General features: G+C 34.7%; 1 protein-coding gene across 2 annotated transcripts; it reads left to right on the plus strand.

The window, feature by feature from the left end:
- Positions 1-6,436: 6,436 nt before the first annotated feature.
- Positions 6,437-7,556, plus strand: LOC103512051 (exodeoxyribonuclease-like). Of its 2 annotated transcripts, none has more exons than XM_026825642.1 (2): positions 6,437-6,631; positions 6,728-7,556. In XM_026825642.1, exons 1-2 carry the CDS (start codon positions 6,555-6,557, stop codon positions 7,536-7,538), a joined length of 888 nt encoding a protein of 295 aa, XP_026681443.1. In that variant the 5' UTR covers positions 6,437-6,554; the 3' UTR covers positions 7,539-7,556. The 2 variants fall into 2 exon arrangements, with proteins under 2 accessions (XP_026681443.1, XP_008475025.1); XM_008476803.3 differs by having other exon boundaries at positions 6,437-6,617; positions 6,714-7,556.
- The last annotated feature ends 7,689 nt before the right edge of the window (positions 7,557-15,245 follow it).

Raw genomic sequence — 15,245 nt, forward strand, 5'->3', positions numbered from 1 at the left:
TTTGTCGTAGAGAAATACAGGTTTAAATGGGAAAAAGTAAGAAGTTGTGAACAAAATATCTCAAGAACGATTTGTCGTAGAGAAATGAAATTTGGTATGCTATTCCGGTGTGGTCCAAGGACGCGACTGTAACAATTTGGCAAAAATCGGATAATCACCCATCCAGATATTAACCAAAGTAATTGTTACTTAACCCTCATTTCGTGGAAAATGTTGAAAAGGTTGTGAACAAAATATCTCAAGAACAGTTTGTCGTAAAGCGATGGGTATCAAGGAAAACCCCCGTGCGCTTCGTGCTTTTTTTTCTCTCCCTTATTTTGTGTTTTTCAAGAGAAATAGTTGGTCGTTTTTGAAAAATTTTCAAAAAAAAGTTCAATTTTTAGACAGTTTTAAATGATCCTTCATTACATGGGGAGTATTTTAAGATAGGAAATTTTCGACCAAAAATTGGCCGCCGTGGGCGGCTCAGGCTCGGGGCGGCTTTTTTACTTTCTATTATTATTATTATTTTTTTTTTTCAAGATGTAAACTGACATGGGAAGTTGGAACTGAGATTCCAAAAAAACTTCAAAATGTAATGAAATTCCTAAAAGAATTTGAAGATGTCATGAGCTTTCAGACCCCAATACTTTACCAAGAAACATCATTTATTTCTGAAACGTTTGCACTTTGAAGATGTTTATACACGCCGTTTATCAAAGTAAGAAAAAGGATTGTTTTATGAATTCATTTTTGATGCTAATTTGCTATGCTATGCTGTTCATGTTTTCCGACTTTGGACGATTTCTGTTTTTGAACATTCCGATTTTGGACGTTTTTTGTTTTTGAACATTCCGATTTTGGACGTTTTTTGTTTTTGTTCAGCATGTCTTTAGTGATAACAATATCGAACTCGCTCATATGAACGTCGGGTTTAAGTTTAACATTCAACCGAATCTGTCCAGTCTCATGGAAATACTTGCACTGTTCTTCAGATAGGTCGTAGACTTGCTTATATCGTTTTACCCCTGAGCGGGTTTTACTCGGCTTGACTTCTGTACGAGTTTGACAAAGTTTACATAACTTGGAAAAAAGGTTCGTTTGTTCTCCACATATTTCACGCTGCGAATCTTTTGCTCTGAAACAGTTCAAACATTTCATGTTGTAATTGCTATCTCTTCTGGATTCAAGGAAATGGTTCAGGGCCTTAAAATTCGTAATTCTTTCTGGGGTTCTTTTTTCGGATGGAAAAATATTCAGCTTTTCTCAGTTTCCATTTTTTTGGTTTTTTTCTTTTTTAATAATTCAAAATGTTTTGTAGGATTTGTTCATGAGTGTTGCTGTAGTATGTTAGAATTTGACAAAATATATGTAGGCATGATTTTTTTTTCTTCTCTTGTCCAATTAAATGAATGTAATATTGTGAAGGTTTGATTGGCCAAATTAATGCAAGATAGTGAATAACATAAAGGGCACCCATCAAAAACGCCACATTATCATATCTACAAATCTAAATATTGTCAAATGATAAAATAATTGTATTTGGGTGTATGATAAAATGATAACCAATACCATGTATCTACATAATGTAACAACGTGTACAGATCATGGGCTACAAAATCACATTTCTCAATTTTGAAAATTTGATCAGATTCCAATGATTTTTGTTACATTTCATAGATTCTTAAGGTATAAGTGTCTACAGTGTTCATTTTTGTTGTTTTTTATTTTAGTTGGGAAGAGGAAGGCTTTTTTTTTTAGTAAATTTTGACAACACTCCAACACAATAAAAATGACTTTCATCCCCATTAATAAATTTGAAGAAATTTAGTTGATAGCTCAGGAAGAAGATTGGAAGAGGCAGTCAGTCCCTCATTAAGTAGTTGCTCCATTGAGAAACTATTTACAAATGAAGTACCCAGGCCAAAAAGATTCGAGGAAACCTATTCAAAGAGAAGTTCTTTGGGAAAACGAAAGTTAGATCAGTGTTTCACTGAAAGAAAATATGTATGTAGGTAGATACATACAGAGTAAGAAATTCAAAGCTGCCAAGGATTGAAAAGAAAATTAATAATGAAGAAGTAAAAATAATATCTAAATAGGTAATAATGGAACTTTGTTTTTGACAAGGCGAGGCGTGATATTTTACTGTTCAAAATAAATAAAGTTTCACTTCATCATTATGAAAATTTGTTTTTAATGAACATCTTCTTCACTGAGCATTTCAGTGGTTCATTGCTGGATGTAATACTCGTATGTCGTTACGTCAAGATATAAGATTTATCGCTAATTTTAAAATCAATGGGACCTATAAGTCGTGAAAGAAAAATGAAAAATCTCTAGTACCTACCTACCTCATTTTTTCTATTCTTCCACTTAAAAAAGTTCATAAGGTTGTGTCGCTCACAACACTCAACATTGTTCAAAATAAATAAAGTTTCACTTCATCATTATGAAAATTTGTTTTTTAATGAACATCTTCTTCACTGAGCATTTCAGTGGTTCATTGCTGGATGTAATACTCGTATGTCGTTACGTCAAGATATAAGATTTATCGCTAATTTTAAAATCAATGGGACCTATAAGTCGTGAAAGAAAAATGAAAAATCTCTAGTACCTACCTACCTCATTTTTTCTATTCTTCCACTTAAAGTTCATAAGGTTGTGTCGCTCACAACACTCAACACTAAATAAAGTCTTACATAGAAAACGCAGGTTCTCGTTTCTCCACAATTTCAAAGTTCATAAGGTTGTGTCGCTCACAACACTCAACACTAAATAAAGTCTTACATAGAAAACGCAGGTTCTCGTTTCTCCACAATTTCCATCTCTGAAGTATAAATAACACTTCCAAATTCTTGGCCAGCACCTGAGAGCTATGTCTAACTGATAAATTCCAACAAGAACGAAACGCGTCTTGGGCTGCTCTCAGGTGTTGGCTAAAAGGTCTATTCAAACTTATAAACTATTGTTTCTTGTAGATAGGTATTAGCTTCAAAATTAAATATCTGGTGGATAAAGATTTTTTTTAAGAGGTTTGACAGAGGAAACTGTAACTGCTAGGGTCTTATCGTCCCGAAATCGAAGAGAGAAGGAAGACAGGATAGTAGGAAAGCCAGCCGTTCCGAGAACGGACATTATCTCATCAGGATAAAATCCGCCCCGGACGGAAATCGAACCCGCGGCCTAGCACTTACAAGGCAGACGCGCCACCAACCAAGCTAACTAGGCTGGCTGATAAAGAATTTTGAAAGTTATTTTAAGAGAAATAAGCAAGCAAGAACTCGTGGAATTTTTCAGCTTGAAATTGAATACCTCTATGTACCTACATAATATTATGGTTACATCCCAGAAATCTTGACAGTTTATTGCCAACAATAAAAATGGTAATTAATTAACAATAAGTAAGTACCTATACATAAAACATATTACACGCATTAACAGAGCAAAAATATCAAAAAGAGCCCATACAAGAGAAGAAAAAAGGCAGATAAAACAATAGGGAAACTGGCAGAAAATTGAATGTTCAAACTATGCCAATAAAAAAATCGGGTTTAATTTAACCGATTACATCGTCCCGATATTGAATTTTCGAATATTTTACGTTTGTGATTGCCAAATAATTAATTAACATGTGGATAGGGAGGAGGGGAGGTACCTAAACAACATTAGCCTATTGTCTGTCGGAACAATCTCCTTTTTAATCATCGGAGTACAAGCGATTTGTTTGTCAGTTTTATAATATGGTCCTTTAACTTACTGCCTGAAAAATTGGAACGTTGGAAATTTATTGTCATAGTGTTTTAACAATGGGGTGATTATGAGATTATCACTCACAAAGATTTCATTTATATAACAATAATTTCAACCTAACAGTGTTGTGGTTTCCCTAGTTTTAAATTTACCTATGTATGAATGTAACTACTTTATCTCAATCAAGCACCTATAGAATGGACTCGTTTTTGCGTGTTCGAATTTCAAGTTCTTCTTCTTATTATTATTTATTTTTCAATGCACACAATACTCCGCATAATTATGTACATAAACATAAGTATTACACGAAATATTTCGGCTAAGCCTAAAGCAAACAACGTCATTGTAAATACTTGGGCTATTTTCTTATCAGCTCCAAATTCCCTAATGTGATTACACGTTGCAAGCTCTTTATCTCACCACGCACGAACCTTTACCTACATGGTTTTCCATCAGATAGAAGTTGGAAGATTTGGAACTTTTAATTCCTTCCAGTAAGGATGGATTAATGTTTAAGCTCAAAACATTTGGCTTTACTTTAACGAAAGTCACGTAGCAAGATATCACTGCCTTGTCAAAAGGAAATCATCCGAGGTACGTGAGAGAACGTATAACTAATGGGTATAGGAACTATAAGTACATGTGCCATCAAGACAATCCTATCCAATTTCAGGACGTTTTTAATATCGAACTTCAATTTTTTAATGTCTTGATTCTTGAATACGGAACATACTTCTCATTTCGTGTCAATGTAAAGACAGCGTGAACATTTGGTGCATGAAGCACATCCACTGATAGTCTGAATTCTTTAGAAGGAGCATATTCTCTAGCTATAGCTCCTTGCAATAAAATTAATAGGTACTTGTGGTTCAGTGAACTGTAGACCTCGTCCACAAAAAGGTATCAAAAACTAATTACATATTAGAATTTTCTTTACGTGTTGAAAACCGAGAAAGCACGCCCTCATGTCAATGAAGATCGATTGACTGAGAGCGAGAGAGTTTTCAGACTGATGGTGTTTGAGCTGTTTTTTTGTTTTGAACATGTGAGCGGCAAGGTGGCAGAGCCTTGGCATAATTGGTCCCCGTCCAACATTTTTAATTTATAAATGATGTGTGTTTGTCCAAACTTGTGTTGGAAATTTTCGCACACAGCTGTGAATGAATCTCCGAATCTTGTTAGAGAGTGATGTATGTCTTAACATGATTTCCATTGTTGAGGTTTTATCATTTCTACAAACTGTCATTCCATGCTTTCTTCAAGGGGTGAATGGCCAAGCATAAGCATGAGTCATTTAAATTTGTAAGAATACAAGTGCCAGACTTAAAGAGACCTAATCCCCCTTTACGAGCATTTTTCCAAAGGCAGGTCATTGGAGGAGTTTGACTAACTTGACCTAGGAAATCATGTGACTTTTCATCTTCTGGATAGAGCATGTCAAGCTTTTCAGGTAGGTCACGAAAAATTCTACACTATAGGCAATGATAACACCACATTTCACCTGCAATATGATAAACGAGAAAATTTTCCCCTAAGAAAGTTTTTACTCTTTCTATGATGTACGAGTAAACACACCTACTAATTAGAGCTTGGAGAAGGTAATTTAAGGCACTTCACATGCACGTCTGCAGACGTAGATAAGTAGGCATCTGAGTTTAAACTTATTAAAAATTAAGTAAGTAGGTATTAAATTTGCGCTGAAAAACTCTGCGTCAACCATAAATCATCGTAGAAAAAATAATAACAATAGGGAAGTTTGTATTTTAACTTATGTCTCAGCATGTGCCTGCATAAAACATGTCTGGAAATTGAAAAGCTCATTCTAGGATTTCTTCAAATAACTCATCAGTCACCATTATCGGTGGGTAAAAACTTGGAATATCAATTGTTTCCCAACATGCTTGACCTCTTTCTGAATTTTCAACCAAATTCCTTTTGGGGATGAGCTATTACCTTATAATTTTGTTTTGCTTCAAATGGGAGTAATCTGGGATGGGATTACATACTTTATATAGGTACGTTTTCTTTTCCATCAACGAATATGTACATACCCATCTTTCATGTTCTAAATTCTAAAATATTCAAGTTGTTTGTACATACTATACGTAGATATTTAAGATGGGGAAACTCTTTCCTTCAAGTCTGTAAGGAAGACGAGCATCTTGGTAGATATATTCAACTTATTATTCCGTTTGTTTTCCTTCGTCTTCCTAATCAATACGTACCTATCGTATTATTTTTAACATTTTCTTGTCTTTATTTATATTTCCTGTGCCAAATTTTCTCTTTTGCCAAAAATTGGGAGCGAGGAGTAAGAAAGAGGGAAGCACTGGAGTCAGTCTGTTTCTTTTGTTCGCACTTCAAAAATTTCCACAATGAATTTCACATAATTTCACTCCGTTTTGACGTTTCGTATTTTATTTTTTCAGACATGTACTCGTACATAGTATGTTTACTTAGTTTCGGAACCACATGCCTTTAGGCACACTCCATTTGTCAAGGGTAAAATTCTACCTTGCTCTTGGGATCAATTTGATTTGAAGAAGTCACTTCATTTATAGATAGGTACTGTATGATCGTAAAATACTGTAAACACCTAAAATTCAAGGTGTGATAGATAAATTTTAGAAAACTAAAGGTACCCAATTCTCAACATTGGCAATTTATAGAACCTTGGCTAATTAAGACTCTCATAGTGCTGCCAACAAACTTAAATAATAGCTTACTCTTGATTTGCTTATTATCAAAATCACTTGTTCAAACAAAATTATAAAAAGTAAAAAATATATAGACGTCACTCTTAGTAAAAAAAAGGAAAAAAAATGAAGAGATCTGCGGATGTTATTCAGAAATCTGATGATGAAAATCAAATCCCTAAGAAGCAGGTTAAATTCGATATCTCTAGGAAAAAAAAAAAAATGAAGAGATCTGCGGATGTTATTCAGAAATCTGATGATGAAAATCAAATCCCTAAGAAGCAGGTTAAATTCGATATCTCTCACGAAGAAGGCAGCAGAAAACCATACACCACAAAAGTGAAAGTTTCCACCTGGAATGTTAATGGTCTACGAGCTTGCGTGAAGAAAAATGCATGTGTTGAATATATCTTAGAGGAAAATCCTGACATTATGGCACTACAACAAATTCGATGTCAAGAAGATGAGGTACCAGAGTCGTTCAGGAAGAGCTTGAGTCACTATCATATGTTCTGGATTGGAAGTGATAAGGGACAAGGTGGCGTTGGATTGTTAACAAAGGAGAAACCCTTGACTGTGAAATATGGCATTCCAGGAGTTTCTAATCAAAGAGGAAGAGTCATAACGGCAAAATTCAAGAGGTTTACTTTCATAACAGTTTATGTTCCGAATTCCGGAATTAAATTGAAAGCAATAGACTTCCGCATGATTTGGGATCAACATTTCTACGATTATATCCAATCAGAATTGAGATCTAACTCAAATATAATAATCAGTGGGGATTTGAATGTTTGTCTACAGTCAATTGATCTGGCCAATCCAGATAAAAATGTAAAAACCGCTGGCTACACTGTAGAAGAAAGAAGAAATTTTCGAGAACTTTTGGATACTGGTCTTGTGGATGCATTCAGACATTTATATCCTGATGAGGAAGGGGCTTACACCTATTGGTCATTTCGTAATAAATCGGCTAGACTCAACAATAAAGGTTGGAGGCTGGATTACCATTTGGTCTCTGAACAATTAGCAAACAATATCAAGGATTGTATAATCAGAAGTGATGTACAAGGTAGTACTCACTGTCCAGTAGTGCTTCGTTTATCTCTCTGAATAAAAACCAGAATCTGCAGCAAATTATAATATGAAATTCTGGATTGAAAAAAAAAGTCCAATCGCATGGTCATTTATCAATTGCTTGCTCAATCGCAAGAGCAGAGCAATTCCTACACCAACGAATACAATCACAATGGCTTAATGTCTGTCTGTCTCACTCTTTCTGCGTTGTAGGTATCAATGAAATAAGAAAAAAAAACTTTCCCACAAAGGAATGTTTAGAACATAGATTGGAACCCCGGGGGTGTAACGTCATATCATCGACCTAGTTTTCATGTCAGCAGGCCGCGTTTCGCCCCCTTGAGTTTCCCTGCACTGAAGTATTTTTTTATTGGCTTTGATAACTTTTTTTTTAAATCCCAATATACGAATGGCACCAGCAACCACTAAAAATTCCTGCTGAACCGCTCTTCCGATCTTTAAAAAAGAAAAGAAAAAAAAGAAGAAAAAAACTTCGCACCTACAGTCTAAGTTCAGCGCAACTGAGGAGCCCCGGTATTAAAACTTAAAAACAAATAATTACTTACGAATTTTGTTAACAATAAATAGTCAATGAATGGCTTTCATGTAAATTTGCTTTTCCACATGACATACCTACCTATGTATCTATGTTTCTCATAGAAGTACGTCCAAACCTAAAAAATAGTAGGTTAAAATAAAATTACAATAGAACTAATTACTTTAGATTATTAAGCAACTAAGAACACTCAATAAATAATAAAATTATGTATTACTTTGTGCCAAAGAAATTTCGTTTTATGGGTAAGACGAAAGCGAGAAATTACACATGCAATAAAACCTCAATTATTATTAGACTTACTTTTACCCGTGGGGTTAGGTATTAGGTAGGTACATTATAATTAGGTAAGTATACTAACCTTGTCAAGCATACTTGGAACTTGTAAGAGTTGAGAGCCACATAACTCACACTCATCTTCATTCAGAAATGGTGCGCACTCGTGAGGATCGCCCTTCAGTATTTGTGAGACATGAAGACGTGTGTGGACTGTGTACCTATAAATATACGTAGATATAGGACACTGTATTAGGTACGTGATATTATTTTTTCATTGACTAAGAACCAAGTGCGAATAAATGCGAAAGACAGATTTTACATTAAATGTATATCAGTATCGGAAAGGAAAGTGAGTGTCTGTATGTGAAAGAGGGTATATGTGTGTAAGAGAGTGAGAGAGAGTGAGAAAGAGAGAGAGGAGGAGGAGTAGGGATGAGGAGGAGGGAGAGGAGAGAGAACGGGATATCATAACAGATGGTCAGTTTACTTTCATATTGAAACCAAAGATTGGGATTTGTGCCAGAATTCGTCATAATATGTCATTCTGGAATGAAGAGAGTTAAATGCCCACAAAAATAATTAATAATAATTACCAGAGAATTTTTATTTGTCGCACCACGCCGTCCGCAACTAACCCTTTGAATCTTATCTCTATGTACATAGAACGTCTTAGAGTATAACAATTATTTTAATCGTAGGTAGTAGTTATTCGTTGAAGTCTCCCTAGAAAGAAAAAATTTGTTTTATTTTTTCACTTAGGCTGCTGCTTTATTGGATATTGGATGCGTTTTCTCGCAAGCATTGATCATAGAGGTACACTTCTCATGAAAGTGGTTATTATGTGCGCGGATTTGTGAGTACTCGTACTCTCATGAAAACTAAGAAAATGTTTGCTTCTAATTTGTTTTATTTTTTCACTTAGGCTGCTGCTTTATTGGATATTGGATGCGTTTTCTCGCATGCATTGATCAAAGAGGTACACTTCTCATGAAAGTGGTTATTATGTGCGCGGATTTGTGAGTACTCGTACTCTCATGAAAACTAAGAAAATGTTTGCTTCAATTTTCATGCGATATTGCACGACGCGACCTCATGATGCCGTATTAATATTATGCACTCAATGCCAATGTGGGTATTATACACATATATCAAAATGCACAAAGGATAGCATTTTTGTAGGTAGGCATGTAGGTACATAGGTGGACGCTATGTGAACTTAACGGTTTGCGTATATTGTTATTGCATTAATATTGATTCGACTGCAGTAGTCTAGAAGAAACTCTTCTTTACCGGGTGAAACCGAGTGATGAGTACACGGTATTATGCACATATATCAAAATGCACAAAGGATAGCATTTTTGTAGGTAGGCATGTAGGTACATAGGTGGACGCTATGTGAACTTGACGGTTTGTGTATATTGTTATTGCATTAATATTGATTCGACTGCAGTAGTCTAGAAGAAACTCTTCTTTACCGGGTGAAACCGAGTGATGAGTACACTTCAGAACATAAAACTCTTCCGTTGGAGACTTCTGTTGAGACCAATATAAAAACACATTTACAACCTAAGACGAAATCTAAAGTAATTAGTTCAAACGAAACCTCAATTATTATTAGACTTACTTTTACCCGTGGGGTTAGGTATTAGGTAGGTACATTATAATTAGGTAAGTATACTAACCTTGTGATTGTTTCGCCCATGCAGTTCCTATTTTGAATAATATCCCGGAATTTTCTTTCCTTGACCAATGAAAAGTAAGGTACACTTACAACTATGTATGTTAAAAAGTGTTGTTTTTTGAGTTACTCATAGGTATTATTAGACTCGCAATATTTTGTGGTGGTCATTATGGTAAATACAGATACTTTTGTAAGTAATTACATACATAGTAGGTACTTTCTCAAAAATGATTCTGAATCTAGAAATTAAAGAGTTAAATTTTGAACACTATTTCAAAATCTCAACTCATTATTACAATCTACATAGTTTGGGATATACCTAATCACCAGTTTTTTTTTCTTTTTTTGTAATTAAAACATCTCCAATGAGTGTGATCTGGAAAAATTTGTTCCAACAATGAAAGGAACATTAACATTGTTGAATCGTCATCATCAGTAAGTATTTGTCTATCCAAAATGAGACATCGGAACAAAAAAGATGATGAAACTTTTGATACACAAACACAATATAAAAGTAGATACATAGATAGATATAACCAAATAATAATAATAATAATATTTTCTTTATTATTCTGATTCTAATATTATTATTTTTGAGCGCCGCTGTGGCGCAAACTTGAAGATTGCAAAATGACAGAGAAAAAATAACTTCCTTGCTTCATCCCCCTGTCTGTCTCAATCTCCTCATCATGTCTAACCTCTTTACCTCCCTATATTCCCCCCGTCTCTTTCCTTGCTTTCTACGCTGACCTCCTTACACCAAATATAATTCTCTTTACTACCAACCTATAAATTAGCTTTCCTCGCTCCCTTTCATTTTAATCCAGCAGTTATCGATTATTTCCAATAGTCATTTATTTTTATTGATAAGGCGGTCCTCAGTCGAGTCCCTTGTGTTTGTATCGTGTCCATTTATTTATTTTCCTTCTATCACTACAGTATAGCGAGCTATACTAGTTAGTAATGAACCAGTTATCGATTATTTCCAATAGTCATTTATTTTTATTGATAAGGCGGTCCTTAGTCGAGTCCCTTGTGTTTGTATCGTGTCCATTTATTTATTTTCCTTCTATCACTACAGTATAGCGAGCTATACTAGTAATGAAAGTATTGCAATCGGTCCAAATTTTTTTTAGGATACAAAGCCGAAATAGAGGAAACCTGGAAGCACCTTCAGCCTACCTCTGAATCTAGGTCTTTAGAAGTCATGTTTGGAAATATTTGGCACGGTCCCTTTTCGTTTCGATTACCATCATGTAGTATTCAAAGAAATGTGCATGCTAAGAAGGATCGTAGTGAGATTTTTCAGCTAAGAAGGGATCGTAGTGAGATTTTTCAGCTAAGAAGGGATCGTAGTGAGATTTTTCAGCTAAGAATTTCCATGTAGTTTCCAACAAGGAATCCAATGAAACTATTGTCACGAGGATCGGAATAACGGGGGAAAAAAAGTTAGTTAGATGATCGACTTTTTTTCAGTACGTTCAGATTCGTCTAATCATACTCCAACTAAGTGGAATGCCTGAAGCCTGATAATTAGATACATCGGTTCGAAATACATACATGGAAACCCTTTTTACTTCATCTTCATATCTTACTGGGTAGGATATTCAATTCGATTCAATTCTTTCGATTACCATCATGCAGTATTCAAAGAAATGTGCATGCTAAGAAGGGATCGTAGTGAGATTTTTCAGCTAAGAAGGGATCGTAGTGAGAAACCAACGGCAATAACTTTTAAAAAAACTAAGGTAGGATTCTTTACAAATTGATATGCATAGTGATTCTCATTAGGAAAAAAGTACGAAGGAAAAGCCAAGGCCCGTGATTCCTGTGAGAAATAGGTTAATACGAGAACAAAGAGAAAAAGATGTTTAGCAAATTGATGTAGTGAGATTTTTCAGCTAAGAAGGGATCCTAGTGAGATTTTTCAGCTAAGAAGGGATCGTAGTGAGATTTTCCAGCTAAGAAGGGATCGTAGTGAGATTTTTCAGCTAAGAAGGGATTGTAGTGAGATTTTTCAGCTAAGAAGGGATCGTAGTGAGAAACCAACGGCAGTAACTTTTTAAAAAACTAAAGTAGGATTCTTTAAAAATTGATATGCATAGTGATTCTCATTAGGAAGAAAGTACGAAGGAAAAGCCAAGGCCCGTGATTCCTGTGAGAAATAGGTTAATACGAGAACAAAGAGAAAAAGATGTTTAGCAAATTGAAAGGAAAAGAAACCAGACAAAAAAGTTAAATTTTTCACAAACACTGAGAATCTCAACAAATTTCTTCTTTTTTTTTCTAAAAATAATAAAAGAAATATCAAATCAACATAAAATGTTGATGGTAGATTTTACTTGTCAGAGTATAAGATTGAAAAGAGATAATAACAAAAAAATATATTATTTATCTAATAATTATATGTAAATAACTAAACTAATAATAAATATTAGGTAGGTACACCTAATGAGATAGGCGAAAAAAGGATAAAACACTGGAGATGAAACTAGAAGAGAAAGAGAGATGAAAATCCTTAACGAAATAACACAAAATAAAGAATTAAAATGCTAGGATTAGGTATGTTAATTTTTTGCGAAAAGCATTTTACTGACATGTAATAGTCCTCTTTAGTTTATCATATGTATACTCAAGCATTTATGTGTGTACCTTAAGTATTTAACAGCACTTTCTCTTTTTATACTGATTATACAAATTTTCGAGCACTTTACCCGACATTAGCTCTGTAAAACAAAATTGATTAAGGAACTTAATGATTTATTATAAGATTTATGAAACTCGTACATTATGTTATATTACTGGGTATAGGACTATAGGTACATTTCGAAATACAATAAAACTGTTGGACGACAAATAAATGGCGCCTTATTTGATAACGGTTATAAAATGGCGGATATGTTTTATATATTTTAAATAATTAAAGTATGTGTATGTATGTATAAAAAAATACTAGAAAAATACACAGAAAACACAATTATTATGATTCACCTTAGGGTTTACGTTAAAAGAAAAATCCATTCCGCTGAAATAATAGCGTGCTAAGGGAAAAAAAGAAAATGCGGAAAACGACTAACCTAAAATGTAAAGTTACAAGAAAATAAGGGTGGTACTGTGTGTAAATTAAGTCCATTAAAAAAAAAAGAGAAAACAGGGTGGTAGGTTCACAGTATACGTTGGTGGGAAAACGTCAGAAGGGTACAAAAGGTAGTTTACACTTTGGGACATTTTTTTTTTTTATTATTAAATTGGGGATTTAGATAATAATAATTAAAGGGTTCCAATGAAAGAGTTTTGGTAAATCCTCAAAAAAAAAAAAAAAAAAAAAAATAGTTATTAGGAAATATTAAAAGGAATAAAGGGAGAACGGGCTCTAGTCTTAATTTTAAATCATTACATGAAAGATGAAAGTAAAATCAAATCTATGTCCGTAATTATTAGTAACAATGCGCTTGCTCACTTGCCAACATGCATAATGCATATGTATAGTAGGTAGGTACAGGGTATTTTCTAGTAATTCTGGTTGTATCATACATGGGATTTAGTAGTTAGCTATAGCTAGCATATCCTCTAAACTTAAAGTAAAATGTGGTTTCCATGTAGTTTCCAACAAGGAATCCACTGAAACTATTGTCATGAAGATCGGACTAACGGCACACAAAAAAAGTTAGATAGATGATCGAGTTTTTTTCAGTACGTTCAGATTCGTCTAATCATACTCCAACTAAGTGGAATGCCTGAAGCCTGATAATTAGATACATCGGTTCGAAATATTACCATCATGCAGTATTCAAAGAAATGTGCATGCTAAGAAGGGATCGTAGTGAGATTTTTCAGCTAAGAAGGGATCGTAGTGAGAAACCAACGGCAATAACTTTTAAAAAAACTAAGGTAGGATTCTTTACAAATTGATATGCATAGTGATTCTCATTAGGAAAAAAGTACGAAGGAAAAATTTAACAGAAATTTCAAGTATTGGACAGTATTTTTGAAGGTAAGAAGGGTGAGTAAACTATGGCTCAACACAATATTGTGATAGAGGACACGCTTTTTTGTCAGTTATTATCTTCCAGCTTCCACTGTAAAGTTTGTTGTCTTCTGAGGGTTTATTTCTTTAATCTTATTTTTCCACAGACAAGGAATCGTCGGTTGTGCAGCAATAAAAACGGAGCATTTTACTACATTCGTTCTACACACCTTCTTCAGGCCTTAGATAAGAAATTATTTAAAACGAAAGGTGCCCAAGTGGATTCAAACGGTGTAGCTATAGAGGAGAAACCCACAAATATAGTCAGCGCAGCGTACCAAGTAGGTAGGTACCTACAAGTAGGTCTTTATCATCAGGACCTACCGTAACCGTACGTCGGTTGTGCAGCAATAAAAACGGAGCATTTTACTACATTCGTTCTACACACCTTCTTCAGGCCTTAGATAAGAAATTATTTAAAATGAAAGGTGCCCAAGTGGATTCAAACGGTGTAGCTATAGAGGAGCAACCCACAAATATAGTCAGCGCAGCGTACCAAGTAGGTAGGTACCTACAAGTAGGTCTTTATCACCAGGACCTACCGTAACCGTATTGACGTATTACACTAGTAATACAAGGCTGGCTGCTAACTAAATTGGGAACTAAAATGAAAGGTGCCCAAGTGGATTCAAACGGTGTAGCTATAGAGGAGCAACCCACAAATATAGTCAGCGCAGCGTACCAAGTAGGTGGGTACCTACAAGTAGGTCTTTATCATCAGGACCTACCGTAACCGTTTTGACGTATTACACTAGTAATACAAGGCTGGCTGCTAACTAAATTGGGAATTAGCCTCAAGAGGGCAAGATGGTTAATTATTACCAAAAATGAACTAATCACTATCTGAAGCCAAATATTGAAAGGGGGACACCCTTGAAATGGCAACTTTTAGAAATTTGCGTATGTACCTGCTAAAATATTTCGAAGTTGAAAGTTGTAAGTTGTGGGACATAGTTTCCAAAGAGTGAGCAGTATTTTTGTGTTCTTTACATTTCCTTGCGAAACTTCATCTCACTCACAGCAGGGTATTTCGTGAATTCAAGTTTGGCTTGATAGGCACAGAATTTAGGTGAATTACCTAGGTATAGAAAATCCTCCCAAAAAATATCACTTCGTGCCATAAAAAAACCGCCAAGCCGTTCGTTCCCCCAAAAGAAATCAAGTGAAAACAAGCTGGGCCCGTCCCTCCGGGAATTTTTT

The sequence above is a fragment of the Diaphorina citri genome, unplaced genomic scaffold (genome assembly GCF_000475195.1).
Source record: "Diaphorina citri unplaced genomic scaffold, Diaci psyllid genome assembly version 1.1 scaffold785, whole genome shotgun sequence".
Taxonomy (NCBI): Eukaryota; Metazoa; Arthropoda; class Insecta; order Hemiptera; family Psyllidae; genus Diaphorina; species Diaphorina citri.